The 15,019-nt window shown below is 36.4% G+C and overlaps 1 protein-coding gene across 1 annotated transcript in view; it reads left to right on the forward strand.

The window, feature by feature from the left end:
- Positions 1–684: 684 nt before the first annotated feature.
- LOC306872629 (protein BEAN1-like) overlaps positions 685–15,019 on the forward strand; it is a 72,565-nt gene continuing 58,230 nt past the window's right edge. The window contains exons 1-3 of the mRNA XM_079421279.1: positions 685–1,051; positions 1,768–1,842; positions 8,017–8,145. Coding sequence (XP_079277405.1) covers positions 1,024–1,051; positions 1,768–1,842; positions 8,017–8,145 — 232 coding nt within the window. The 5' untranslated portion in view covers positions 685–1,023. The remainder of the gene's footprint in view (positions 1,052–1,767; positions 1,843–8,016; positions 8,146–15,019) is intronic.

The following is a 15,019-nucleotide window of genomic DNA, read 5'->3' on the forward strand; positions in this document are numbered from 1 at the left end:
TAATGTCATTGTGTGCAATTTGCTTGGAAATAAGCTTCAATATTAATGTGTATAACAGTGTTTATTCACAAGTTGTGTTGTATGTCCAGGACATGACATGTGGAAAAAATAAATAATAGACTGTGTGGCGATTTTTGTCCACAACTTATTAATTAGTGGTCATGTTAATTCATTTGAATTGTGGCCATGATTTTACTAAAACGAGGGAAGAGATGTCATGTAGGCCTCAGTGCTGGGTTTTATTGCCATTATGGCCAGGGGATTTCTAATTAACAGCATGTTTTGCATGTGACTGGATGGGAAGAGTAGGCTAAATGTAATGTTGAAGAATGAGGCACTGTATGTGTTTTTGAACAAAATAAGAAAGAAGATGGTGTTTAATGTTCTGTTATTTTGGAATTTAGACAGATCCATGTTACAGTGGCGTTTTGAGAGTTACAGAGACCTTAGGCTGATGACAGTTGGTCCATTTATTTAATGGCATTTTACTGTACAAATTAACTATAAGGTTATGTTTTTTCTCTCTATTTATGCTGAAATATATTATTTACTCTCCCAGTAGGCTACTATTCGTCTGTCGCGAGTGCAGTGTTCTCTCTCTCTCTTTCTCAATCTGTATAATGGCACAGCATCACCTGCCCTCATTTCTTTATTCAGAAAGCCTTATGAAGTGCCGGGAGACTCAGCCGTGAGGTGGCGAGGATACAGATACATCAGTTGTTTACTGTGATTTTTTACAGTCACGTAATGAAAGTGCCGTGATCAAGTAAGAAATGGTTTTGGATTCGGAGGCGTTTGCGCAGCTCTGTCAGGTGATTTGATGTCGGCTAGGCTGTGATGATCGGTGTCACATGCATGCATAGATAACACGACCGCGCAAGACATTTAAACATGTCGAGGAGCTGAATTTGCGGGATTGTGGTTAAACATGTCTGAGGAGGTTAGCAGAGAAAAATTCAGCTGCAGCTCTGAGTCCATATGGGCTTTTTAGAGCAATCCGAGAAACACTGACGTTCAAGTTGCATGGGGCTATTTTCTTCTCTGCGAGCGGGTAAGTAGGTTACTTCACCTGTTCCTTACCTTAAAGTCATACAGTCTTCACAGAATGTTCTCGCTTTACTCTGTTTCACAGACTCTGGTCTGTTTACACTGAAATAGACACTAAAATATTTTGCCAGTAAGCTAAAACTTGCTAAATGTGGGGACACAATTAACTGTTTCATCAATATATTAAAAGATTGAATCAAACTGATTAGGATAATCAAAGCATTTTAATGGTAGCTAACAAATGCATGTTTTTAGTAATTCTTCGTCTTTTGTTTTTCACGTAATATGCAACTGGTATAATAGCTTTACAACTGATTGTTTTATCATAAAAAACAGACCTTTATTAGTATTTAAATTAAAAGTTCAAATTATTGTGTGTAGTGCTTTTGAGCGTATCTATCTATTGTCTGTCTGTCTGTCTGCGAGTTGTGAATTTCCATAACTTAATAATGTAATAGTAACATAAAGATCACTGTGTACCACTCATATTTTGTTGAATTATTAGCTAGGCTGCATGGTAGCTTGTTGCTCTCAGTTGGACTCCCTTGATTCTGAATGATATCACCTGCACACACACCTGAGATACCAAGATCCAATGAGATCAGCATCAACCCTGCAAGCAGGGATGTAGAATTAAAATAAAACTATACCTTATAAGAATGATATGAAACAATTGCCCCCTCTTGCTTTCTCTCAGTGTCCCTTTTTTTCCAATTCTAGTTCTACTCCTGCACTGTCATCTTGTTTTCACTTCTTCAGATATAATCAAGGGTGGCAAGAATTACACCAAAGCATGTGAGTACTTTTTGTTTTGTTTGTTTGCATGTTTTTTCAAATACACTTGTGTGTACTGAATAATTAGGCAGAGAGTTCTTAGGTTATCTGGAGGATAGTGTGCTTTATGAATGCCATTAGATTATTATATGTTCCATTTTAATCCTTATGTTGTGTTCATGAATATGCTAGTTAATGTTAGAATTAGCCAGAACAAGAAAACAAGAATAAGTTTAAAGTTTAAATTCCATTTTCATTCTACAGATGTGTTGTTTTTGAAAAGTATTTAATATGGTCAAATGCATAAAGTAAATATATCACCAGTAGCCTGGCTAATGAGCTTTGGTAAATTATGCTACATTACATAAGATAAATAACCCAGAGTATTGACTTTGAAGTCATTGTCATTTATCATCAAGTTGTAGATGATAAAGATGCTGTTCTTTGCACTTGTTAAATAACACTTTTCAGATCAATCAAACCCTTTACAACTCAGTTCAGATTTTCTCATTATCAACTTGCAGAAAATACAAAAATAAAACGTATGATCTTTCAAATGTGAAATTATGTGTTTGTCTTGTAGTCAGACTAATGCTGCCTTCACATGCTATCGAATAATTCCTATTTCCCCCTTTCGTGATTACAAGATTGTAGCATTCAAGTCCATTGTTGTCGGAAAGAATAAAATGTAGTATCCCACTGGTTGAAAATCATATACAGGTACATCTAAAAAATTTAGAATATTGTGAAAATGTTAATTTGTTTTTCTTGTAACTTATTTCAAAAAGTGAAACTTTCATATATTTTAGATTCATTACATGTAAAGTAAAACATTTCAAAAGTTTTTTTAGTTTTAATTTTGATGATTAGAGCTTACAGCTCATGAAAGTCAAAAATCAGTATCTCAAAATATTAGAATATTTACATTTGAATTTCAATTAATGACCATCCCTACAGTATAAATTCTGTGTATCTCTTGTTCTTTTGAAACCACAATAATGGGGAAGACTGCTGACTTTGCAATGATCCAGAAAACGAACATTGACGCCCTCCACAAAGAGGGTAAGTCACAGAGGGTATTACTGAAAGGGGTGGCTGTTTACAGAGTGCTGTATCAAAGCATATTAAATGCAAAGTTGACTGGAAGGAAGAATTTGGGTAGGAAAAGGTGCACAAGCAACAGGGATGACCGTAAGCTTGAGAATACTGTCAAGCAAAGCTGATTCAAACACTTGGGAGAGCTTCACAAGGAGTGGACTGAAGCTGGAGTCACCACGCTCAGACGTCTTCAGGAAAAGGGCTACCAAGCCACTTCTGAACCAGAGACAACGTCAGAAGCGTCTTACCTGGGCTGTGGAGAAAATTAACTGGACAGTTGCTCAGTGGTCCAAAGTCCTCTTTTCAGATGAAAGTAAACTTTGCATTTCATTTGGAAATCAAGGTCCCAGAGTCTGGAGGAAGAGTGGAGAGGCACAGAATCCATGTTGCTTGAAGTCCAGTGTGAAGTTTCCACAGTCAGTGATGATTTGGGCTGCCATGTCATCTGCTGGTGTTGGTCCACTGTGTTTTCTGAAGTCCACAGTCAATGCAGCCATCTACCAGGAAATTTTAGAGCACTTCATGCCTCCTTCTGCTGACAAGCTTTATGGAGATGCTGATTTCATTTTCCAGCAGGAATTGGCACCTGCCCACACTGCCAAAGGTACCAAAAGCTGGTTCAATGACCATGGTGTTACTGTGCTTGATTGGCCAGCAAATTCGCCTGACCTGAACCCCATAGAGAATCTATGAGGTATTGTCAAGAGGAAGATGAGAGACACCAGACCCAACAATGCAGATGACCTGAAGGCCGCTATCAAAGCAACCTGGGCTTCCATTACACCTGAGCAGTGCCACAAGCTGATTACCTCCATGCCACGCCGCATTGATGCAGTAAATCATGCAAAAGGAGGCCCAACCAAGTATTAAGTTCATAGAAATGAACATACTTTTCAGAAGCCTGACATTTCTGTTTAAAATTTCCTTTTTTTATTGAACTTATGAAATATTCTAATTTTCTGAGATACTGAATTTTGGGTTTTCATTATCTGTAAGCCATTAATCATCAAAATTTCAAGAAAGAAAGGCTTGAAATATTTCACTCTATGTGTAATGATTCTATATAATATATGGGTTTAACTTTCTGAAATGAGTGACAAAAAATATTGACCTTTTTCATGATATTCACATTTTTTGAGATGAACTTGTACATAAATGCCTATTTCACTGTTTATAAAACATACAATATGCTTCAAATGATTGTTCATATATAGCCTATAAATACTAAAGATCAGCATTGGCAGCAGCAATGGTTGTCCCCTCCACCATGTTTCTCGACGGTCTGGCCGAGATGAGCTAATTTTTTTTCTTATCAGTGCAAAAGACACAAAAATACTCTGCTGATATTGGTCTCATAAATAAGTGTTATACATCAATTGAAACTTAAGTGTCTACTTTTTTGTGTGTACACTCACAATTACTACAACAACTTGTTTTGGAAAAAAAAAGAAAACAAACTGGGTGTGATCTTTGTCTTCTCCATCTCTGCGAACTGCTTTTTGAAACACGTCACTAAAATGACTGTAACTCAACGAAAACTCAGCACACAGGCATGGGAGTTATATCTATAGAAAGCTTGAAGTGTCTAATTTTAAATGAAGTCTTATTGAAAACAAACATTTGATGAAGTATTCCATATGAAACCAACATGATGTTAAGTCTCATTATCTCTAATGCGATCCCGCCCCCTTGCGGCTCGCGCCGTTCATATGTAAATATCCACGTGAGACGCCCAACACAAACAAAGAGTGAGGAGGTCGTTCATCACGGCTACTGTTAGTTTCTGCAAGAAGATGCGCTGAGTGAAGGCTGGATTTCCCTCAAAATAAGAATAAGAGTTCATCCAGAAGAGAAGATCGATCTGATGAGTAAGTAATGTTTCTTTTTTGCATTAGTTAACATGTTATTGTGACATAAACTTGAACATGTTTAGTTGGTTTTTTCCCAAACGACAACATGATGAATGCTAAGCATCTAAGAATGTTTAGACCATGTTTATTATTAATACTCTGTTCACAAATAGATTTAATAGCGTGTTAAACAATAATAATTTGTTTCTCAGATATAAAAAACTTTTTTTTATAGTACAAAGTACATCCTTTTATAGTACAAAGCATGCGTGAGTCTATACAGAATCATAACATAGACTACTATAAAATCATACATACTAGGCTATATGACCACAATCATAGTTGAGTTTTTCCCAAACTATAATTCCTGACTACAGTGTTTGAAATCAAGTAAAACATTTTGAATATGATGGGCAATTCACTGTATTTAAATTTCTTACGGCACGATGATGTTTTCATGCTCTATATAAAACAATAAAAGTAATATGAGTGTATACTGTAACATGATGAACGCTACGAGTCTAAGTATGTTTAGAACATGTTTATTATTAATAGCCTACTCTGTTCAAAAATAGATTTTAATAACGTGCATATATATATATATATATATATATATATATATATATATATATATATATATATATATATATATATATATATATATACAGATGCTCCTGATATTAACATGCTCACAATTTTTTTTTTTTTTTTTTGGTTGTTTGTATTTTATTGAATCAGATACCTTCAACACAGATGAATCCTGATGACTTTCTTCAAACTGTTTTCCTTCCGCTGCACCAACATCAGATGTTCAACTTAGGGGTGTGCGATATGACGATTTTTGATCGTGGACGATAAAAATGTCTCCACGATCTGCTTTTGAAGAAATATCGTAGTATCGCGCTACCGCGCACATTATATCAAATACAGTTCTGGTCTCCGTCTCTATATACTGTACAACACGACATACAGCAGTAGAGTTACTCTGACAGGACACTGCACTTATTCACGATCGCAAAACTACATTATTTGCACACAAGCCTTGCTGGTTAAATGTTTCATTCGCGCGCTGGTCTGGCGTGCGCTTGTTCTGAGCCCATACACCTGAAGCACGCGCACTAAAACGCCTGTCTAACAGCGCCTGATTACTCAACTAACTTATCTTTTGCGCTAATACTGTCAAAACACACAAGGTTTACATACAGACTCAGTTGGTTATCTCTAAAATGAAAGTAAATAGTTAAGAGAGAAACGGATGCGTGTCTGTATATTAGATGCGTGCAGCTCTTAAAGGGACAGGACACTAAACATGCTGTCCACTGTCATTAAAGGGATAGTTCACCCTAAAATTGAATTTCTGTCATTATTTACTCAGTGGAAAACCAAACAGTTGCTGGTCTACATTGACTTTGATAGTAGGAAAGAAAAATCCTATGGAAGTCACTGAGGACCAGCAACTGATTGGTTTTCCACCTTCTTCAAAATATCATTTATAAATGTTCAGCACAAGAAAGAAACTCATTCAGGTTTAAAACAACTTTTGAGTAAATGATGATATAAAAATACAACATTATGACAGAATTGACAGACAGATGACAGAATATTAATTTGTGGGGGAACTATTCATTTAACGTTAACAAAACAACAAAACACAAAGAGAAAAATCACTCACTATTCTTGACTGAAACACTTTAATACAGTTGCTTTAGGAATCAGTCTATCTAGTGTTTTATTTTTATATTTGTTCATTCAATTTCATTGAATGCTCTGCTAAATACACCTATTGTACCTGGAAATAAAGCACTGTTTGTTTTATTTGTATATTATGTGTATTTGTAATGTGTATCTTTGTTCTTATTTTTTAATAAGAAAAATAAAATAATGACAAAGATTTTTTATCTTCACCCACTTTGGCCTAAATATCTGCCATGCATCTTTGTCTTTCTAGTTTGGCTGTAATGCTCAGACAACTTGTAAAACCAAAATAGTAAAACTAACAAAGAATCGGGATAAAAATCGTGAATCGTGATATTTCTATAAAAAATCGTGATATGATATTTTTCCCATATCGCCCACCCCTAGTTCAACTACACTGATATTCTATGGTAAAACAAGATCCTTGACTACTGATTGTTTTTTTCTTCTTCTTGAATCCATGGAAAGTAGCAGAAACATAGCAGAAACACTTTAACACACTTAAATATCATGTATGATTTACTTGTTTCACTTGTTGAACAGAATCTGTTGCAGGAATGAGACTTTCTGTTCACATCTCTGTGGTTAGATCAGTGTGCACAATAATGTGTCTTTGACCTTCATTATGTATGTTTTGATTATACTGTGTTGTAAATAAAATACAAATAATTAAAAAAAACAATTTTTTCGATCTCTTCACATTCTGTCTTACCTGCCTCAAAATCACAGTTACACGGATGGGCTATTAGGGACCATTAGGGGAGGGCCCTTTGTCTCTAGGGTGAGAATCACTTAATATTCAAAGTCATTACTACTCCCTCGCATATAGGCTATCGATCACAAAACATGTCTTTAAAAATTTAAATCAATATGTTGTTTTCTGTGAACGAGTAAGCAGAATGATTTGCATTCTAATGAATTCTAGCCTACAAGATTACTCAAAAGTCTTATTCAGGACTATTTAGTGTGGGTTTTATGGCCTTATTTCAGCTACATTTTTTCCCCAAAACTTACTAACCACGCATAATATTTTTTTTCTAAAAAATGCAAACATGTATATCCATCTTGGTCACATAATATTGTAGCAAAGTTTGTGCTGAATAAAAAAAAAAATAACGTTGGTCAATAGTATAAGTAGCTGAAATATGCACAAATATCAAGGCATGTCAAAACATCTCAAGGGCTCCAAAATTCCCTTAGACCCCAAAGGGGAACAAGTTTATGACTCACCTAACTCGGAAACTCTGGTATCAAAATAATCTCAGAATTTCCCAGTAGTAAATACGACTTGAGAGGTGCTTTAGTACACAAGCTGAAGTGTCAAAGATAGTTAATTGGTGTACCAGTCTGGATAAATGTCCTCAAAACTGACTTGAAATGTTTTGACTTGGAATGATGAACTTGTCATAAATAATGTGAAGAGTCTGTGGTCGTTTGATTGAAATAAGGTGGGTGGTCACTGGGTGAGATGTATCCACAGGGCTTTTAAACATCTGGGTGGCTGTCGCTTTCTTACTCTTTCTCCCCATTGATCTCTCTCTCATTCCTGCAGATGAGAACATCATCCTTCTTTGCAAAAAGGAGAAGGTCAGAATTGGAACCTGCTTGGTGGATCGTTTAAGATGTTACTATAGGAAAGACTGTGGCAGGGAGTACATGTTGATGAAACTGATTTGTTCAGGTAAGCAAAATGTCCAATTTTCAGTATTCTGTAAATTTGCAATGTTTTCAGAGAGTGGAGATGTCTGTCATCCTTTACTGTCTTTTCCAGTCCGTGATTTGTATCTCACCCATTGCTGGTGAGCATATCATTGAGTTATAGACCACAATTTTTACACAGATTTATAGAACAGAGGTTTCACACATTTGTAATGTTGATACCAGTTATATCCTGAGGAATAAACAAACAAACCAAACTGTAGGCAGATAGTTGGGGGTCGAGACAGAAACCATGGTAACGCGGCTCCAAGTTGTGATTCAACTGCTCTATCTTGACACTGACTTGTTTTAAAGGGAGCCCTTTTTCTCCTCACTTTGCCTGGCAGCCTAAATGAGCTCAAGAGTTACAGCACAACAACCTATAAAGCATGTAAACTACCATGCAGAGAGTGCCATAAATGTCATCTAAGAAGGAGAATTTAAATGTTTTCATACTTATATCTGACTGAGAATCATCTCCTCGCTAAATTACATAAAGGCAGGTTATCAGCCATCAGGGATAGTTCTCTACCCTACCCTGTGCAAACAAATCCAATAAGAAATTAGTTTTGCTGGTCCATTCAATATGAGTAAAATGGTTTCTGAATGTTAATACGTGCCTAGGGGACTGCAGTTACTTCTTTTCCTGGCAAATTTTAAATCAGAATCTCATCTTTTGTTATTACTGTAATTATTATACAAGGCCAGTACTGTGAAACCAAAGGCAATGCTTGTGATTTATGTTACTGTTCTTTCACTTACATATAATTTTGTTCGCTAAGAGGCCACCGTCTTCTTTTAAACGCCTTTGTAAGACAGGTAGCGTCCTCAGCCTTAGCGCATTTAGGGCATTGCTAATTCGGACTGACCTTTGGCTAAACTGTTTACAGACAGAAAAAAATGTATCCACTTAAACTTATGATGTCACAAGGCTTTGAACATGTAGCAAAATAACACGGCCATTGCATTTTGTTTAAACTCACAGACTTGAACAACCTTAAATAAACCTATAAAGACAAACCTACTGTTAATTGATGGTATATGCTATACAGTTCGCATTATTTCATTTTTTATTTCAAGCTGAATTTGTTGTGAAAAACTACATTACACATACTGCTGTACAAAATTATCACCAATCAGAGTGTCACGGTTAGCAAATTGTGCTAAAAGGAAATGACGTAATTTGAGTTGGTCTCGCTATGCTGTCAAAATACTATATATATACAGTATGTATGTGTATATATATATATATATATATATATATATATATATATATATATACACTGTATATGCATATTTTGCAATAAACTTTATATAGAAGATATACAAAAATAATAATGTATCTTTATTTTAAATAAGAAGTATATTTTGCTCATTAAGGCTATATTTATTTGATCAAAAATAGAGAAAAAGCAGTAATATTGTGAAATATTATTACAATGTAAAACAACAGTTTTCTATACTACACTTCATTATAATTTAAAAATATAATTTATTCCTGTGATGTAAAGTTTTGGAACCTCTGACACTTTTCAGGATTCTTTGATGAATAAAAAGTTAAAAAGAATATTCAAAATAGAAGTCTTTTCTAACAGTATGTTTTTGCTATCACTTTTTATAAATTTAACACAAAAAATAGAAGTATTGCTAAATAGAAGTATTCATTTCTTTAAATTCTTAAAAAAAAAAAAAAAGACAGATCCCAAACGTTTGAACGGCAGTGTATATTGTTTCTATAGATATAATCAATAACTTTAAATGAATAGTTTTATATTTCTCCAATGATTTTAATTTGATTGTCATTCACATTGTTTTGGATGGTATTTTTCCCTACACACAATTAACTGTGTACAATCAAAAAAAAGTTTAATTTTGTCCAATTTTCAAATGCTCTTTTTGCTTCAAATAAGAAACTGTGATGTGATTCTCCTCATAGCTTGTTTGTTTTAGTTTTTTTTTTTTTTTTTTAATCCCTATGGAAAATGTGGGCAGGCACTAATGCACTCTTTGAGAATTGTTGCATCTTGTTTGTTGTTGCGTTGTGTTTGTTAGGAAATATGCACAGAAATAAGTAGGGAATGATGCTCTGTGACAAACCATGTACTGCAGTGGATAAGATAATATTGAAATATAAGCAATTTCTATTGAAATGTATGAATGCATGTATTCATTGAACTACATGAATTCATTAACATGATGAACACACACCACTCTTTCAGAGTGAATTTTCATGAGGTGGTGTGTGTATGAAGAGAGCCTGTTGTACCTTAAAATATTGAAATGTACTGTATGAATGTTCCGTGCTGCATTGCCCAGATATTAAATTCTGATGTACAATGCAGAAGCCTGCAGGTAGCAGGACTCTGTGTCCTTAAAAATGCACTCACATAAAGTAGTGCTTTCTAGTCACTCCCCTCAATTCGCTCTGATACGTGATACATTGCTCTTCTATCCAACACTTTAAATGTCACGGTAGCCCTGTGGTCCCTGCAGCCAGCTTTTTCCCTGGCTCCCAGCCTGCGCAGCGGAAGAAAATAACAAGAAATAAATACCGATAAAAGGCTACATCGTTTTGGCTGTCAAGGACCAAAGGACAAAGAAGCACTATAAAAGATCATAAAAGTAGCCCATGCAACTTGTGTATTATAAAGTTTGGCATTGGTAAGATTTGTTAATGTTTTTGAAAGATATCTCGGATGCTCACCAAGACTTCATTTATTTTATCAAAGATAAAGTAAAACAGTAATATTGTAAAATATTATTACAATTTCAAATAACTGTTTACTATTTTAATATCTTTTAAAATGTTATTCATTCCTTTGATAGCTGAATTTTCAGCATCATTACTATAGTCTTCGGTGTCACATGATCCTTCAGAAATCATTCTAATATGCTGATTTGGTGTTCAAGAAATGTTTATTATTATTATCAATGTTATTGTTATCAATGTATTATGAACTTATTTATTTTAAATAGAAATCCTATACAGTATAACATTATAAATATCTTTACTGCCACTTTTGATCAATGTAATACATGCTGAAAAACATATACAGTACACACACTAACACACACACGCACACACACATATATATATATATATATATATATATATATATATATATATATATATATATATATATATATATATTAGGGCCGGGACTCGATTAAAAAAATTAATCTAATTAATTAGAGGCTTTGTAATTAATTAATCGAAATTAATCGCATTTTAATCGCATATAAATATTTGACCTGAGAACAGTGAGAAGTAAGTTTTTTTATATGGATTTTTAAATTTCCCATCCACAGGGCCAACCAAAGCGGTCTCATCAGCTTCTTTGTCCATGTTCACTGTGGTTTGTTTTTGGCTGTTTCTCAATATGCGTTCTTCAGCGATCTTGCGTCCTTGTGTTCTCGTTCTACGTCATCATTAACCGTCGAAGTTCAGTTCCAATTCTCAAGAACGAGAGTACAGAGGATGCATGAAAGTGCCCGGATATGTTCTTGAAACTGAGGATGCATCGAGTGCAGACTTGAGAGAATCGAGCCGTTAGAAATCCCAGAAAACGCTGTGGGTGGCCGGTGTACGGAAGCCTGTAAGCTTTAAAGTTGCTCTCACAAATACTTAACGGCTCTTCAAGTAGAAAGTAAACATTTATCATTTTGTTTTGGTTAATTTTAATAAAGTTATAAGACCCGGAGAAAGTCTGCATTTTTATTGGCATATTAAAATGAATCTTAACAGTAAAACATATAACACTGTAAAATAAAACAATACAATTATATGAAAGTAATATCTATAATAGTATGAAATGTTTTAATAAGTTATGAAATTTTGTAATATTTATTGTTCATTGGCCGTTTCTTATGCTGAAACTATGCGGTCAGTTAAGCAGGAATGCAGTACATCTCAATTCTCATAAGTGTGCGTTCTGTGTTCTCGCGTCCTTCCGAGTTCGTTCTTCCAAGGAAGCTTGGCAAGACCGGTCTATGGGTCTCTCCACGAGAACGCAAGTCCGTTCTTTGCGCTAGTTGGTGCTCCAGTATAATCGGTCCGCCGAAACTCATCCAGTGAGAAACGTTCCGCGGTGCAAAAATAAGTGCGATTAAAATGCGTTAAAAAAATTTAACGCGTTATTTTTGTGTAATTAATTAATCTAAATTAACGTGTTAAAGTCCCGGCCCTAATATATATATATATATATATATATAGGAGATCATACATATAGGAGATCAGAGTGGCAAAGAGGAATTATTCTGACAAGCTAAGGAACAAATTATCTTCCAGTGATCCTGCTTCAGTGTGGAAAGGTATGAAAGATATCACCAGTTACAAGACACCATCCCCCAGCACTTTGGAGAATCAACAACTAGCAGACGACCTGAATGAGTTCTACTGTAGGTTTGACAAAACACCCTACACCCGCCCTGAACACCTCTCCACACAACCATTCACACCTCCAGAAACCCCCCTCTCCCCCACACCTACAATTCAGTTAAGTGAAGTTAAAGTATGCCAGGTCTTCAGAAAGAACAAAAGAAGGAAAGCACCAGGCCCAGACGGTGTGTCACCAGCCTCCCTAAAAATCTGTGCTGCTGTCACACAGATCTTCAACAGATCACTGGAGCTGTTTGAAGTCCCCTCATGCTTCAAACGCTCCACCATCATCCCCGTCCCAAAGAAACCCAAAATTACTGGACTTAATAACTACAGACCTGTGGCTCTAACGTCTGTGGCCATGAAATCATTTGAAAGACTGGTTTAGGCTTATCTGAAGGCCTCCACTGGACCCCCTGCAGTTTGCCTACAGAGCAAACAGGTCTGTGGATGATGCTGTCAATATGGGACTGCACTTCACCCTGCAGCATCTGGATAGACCAGGGACTTATGTGAGGATCCTGTTTGTGGACTTCAGCTCCGCTTTTAACACCATCATCACAGACACCCTTCAGAATAAACTGCCACAGCTCTCCGTCCCCATCTCCGTCTGCCAGTGGATCAACAGCCTCCTGACAGACAGACAGCAGCTAGTAAAGCTTGGTAAATCCACATCCAGCACTCATAGCATCAGCACTGGAGCTCCTCAGGGCTGCGTTCTCTCCCCACTGCTCTTCTCCCTCTACACCAACGACTGCACTTCTAAAGACCCCTCTGTCAAGCTCCTGAAGTTTGCAGATGACACCACACTGATCGGCCTCATCCAGGACGGTGACAAGTCTGCTTACAGACGGGAGGTTAAGGAGCTGGCTGCATGGTGCAGTCTTAACAACCTGGAGCTTAACACGCTCAAAACTGTGGAAATGATCTTGGACTTCAGGAGAAACCCCCCTGCTCTCCCCCGACCCACCATCATGAACAGCACTGTGACTGCAGTGGAGTCATTCAGATTCCTGGGCACCACAATTTCTCAGGACCTGAAGTGGGACAATCACGTTGACTCTATTGTCAAAAAGGCCCAGCAGAGGTTGTACTTCCTTCACCAGCTGAGAAAGTTCAACCTGCCACAGGACTTGCTGAAACAGTTCTACTCTGCCATCATTGAATCCATCCTCTGCACTTCAATAACTGTCTGGTTCAGTTCAGCTACCAAATCTGACCTCAGAAGACTACGGAGAGTAGTCCGGACTGCTGAGCGAATCATTGGTACAACCCTCCCCACTCTCCAAGAACTGTTCTTACCCAGAGTGAACAAAAGGGCTGGCAAAATCACTCTGGACCCCTCACATCCAGCACACTCCCTCTTTGAACTGTTACTGTCTGGTCGACATTACAGAGCTCTGAGCACCAGAACGACCAGACACAGAAACAGACACAGTCTCATGAACACTTGACAATAAACGCGGAACGCACAACTATTATACATTATTTATCCACCACACTTATTTTTATTTTTTCACATTTCAAATTTGCACATATCAGACCTGTAAATACAATAATTATATATATTGTGTTTTTGCTGTTTCTTACATTGCCTATTTGGATATTTGGATATTATTCATTTATTATCTGTGTCCTGTCCTGTTGCTGTCTTTCTGTTGCACTGTGGAGCTTCTGTCACTACAACAAATTTCTTGTATGTGTAAACATACTTGGCTAATAAAGCTTATGCTTTATATATACACACATTTTAAAATATATTAAATGTATATATTATTATTATTATTATTTTGTATATTTAATGTTTTGACATTTATATTTTATATTGTATTGTGTATTGATAAAAATTCACCTTTTGCGAAGGAGATTTTTCAAGAAAGAAAGTCATACTGTATAGGTTTGGAAGAACCAAATTTTATTTCCCACAATCACTTGTTGTGTGTTTGAAGAATTTGGTTAACACATAATCATAGCAGCTTCTGTGCGTCTCAATCAGAAAGCATTCCAGGTCCATATTTTCTATTTACTGTATATTACCTGGTTCATTTTTCATATTACTTTGACCAATTAAAGCGTTAGTATTGATCAGCAGGTTGCCTGCTGCGCTGCCTTTTCCTCTCTTCCTGATGTGACCTTCCATCAGGCACTGTCTCAGCTGGTTAGATCTTTGTGTTGCAGCCAGGTTGGTGACGCTGGCTCTAGCCCACTGGGGATGCCCCTGCTGTGCGTGTGGAATAGCACACCCATCCCTCTCCCTGCATCATTGGCACAGACAACATCCACCATTATTGCTACTACAGCCCACTCATAAACACTCGCCCTCCTACAGTTATCCCAGAGGGAGGCTAAAAGAAGCGGCAGCAAAGACGAGGAGAAAGCAAGATTCAATGTGGTAGAAAATGTTGCCTTTGTTGTTGCATCAGTCTCTAGATTCAAACACGCATGGTTGCTTCTCTTCCTTTCATGTATTGTACGCTGG

This window comes from Barbus barbus (genome assembly GCF_936440315.1).
Source record: "Barbus barbus genome assembly, chromosome: 1".
In the NCBI taxonomy this organism is placed as follows: domain Eukaryota; kingdom Metazoa; phylum Chordata; class Actinopteri; order Cypriniformes; family Cyprinidae; genus Barbus; species Barbus barbus.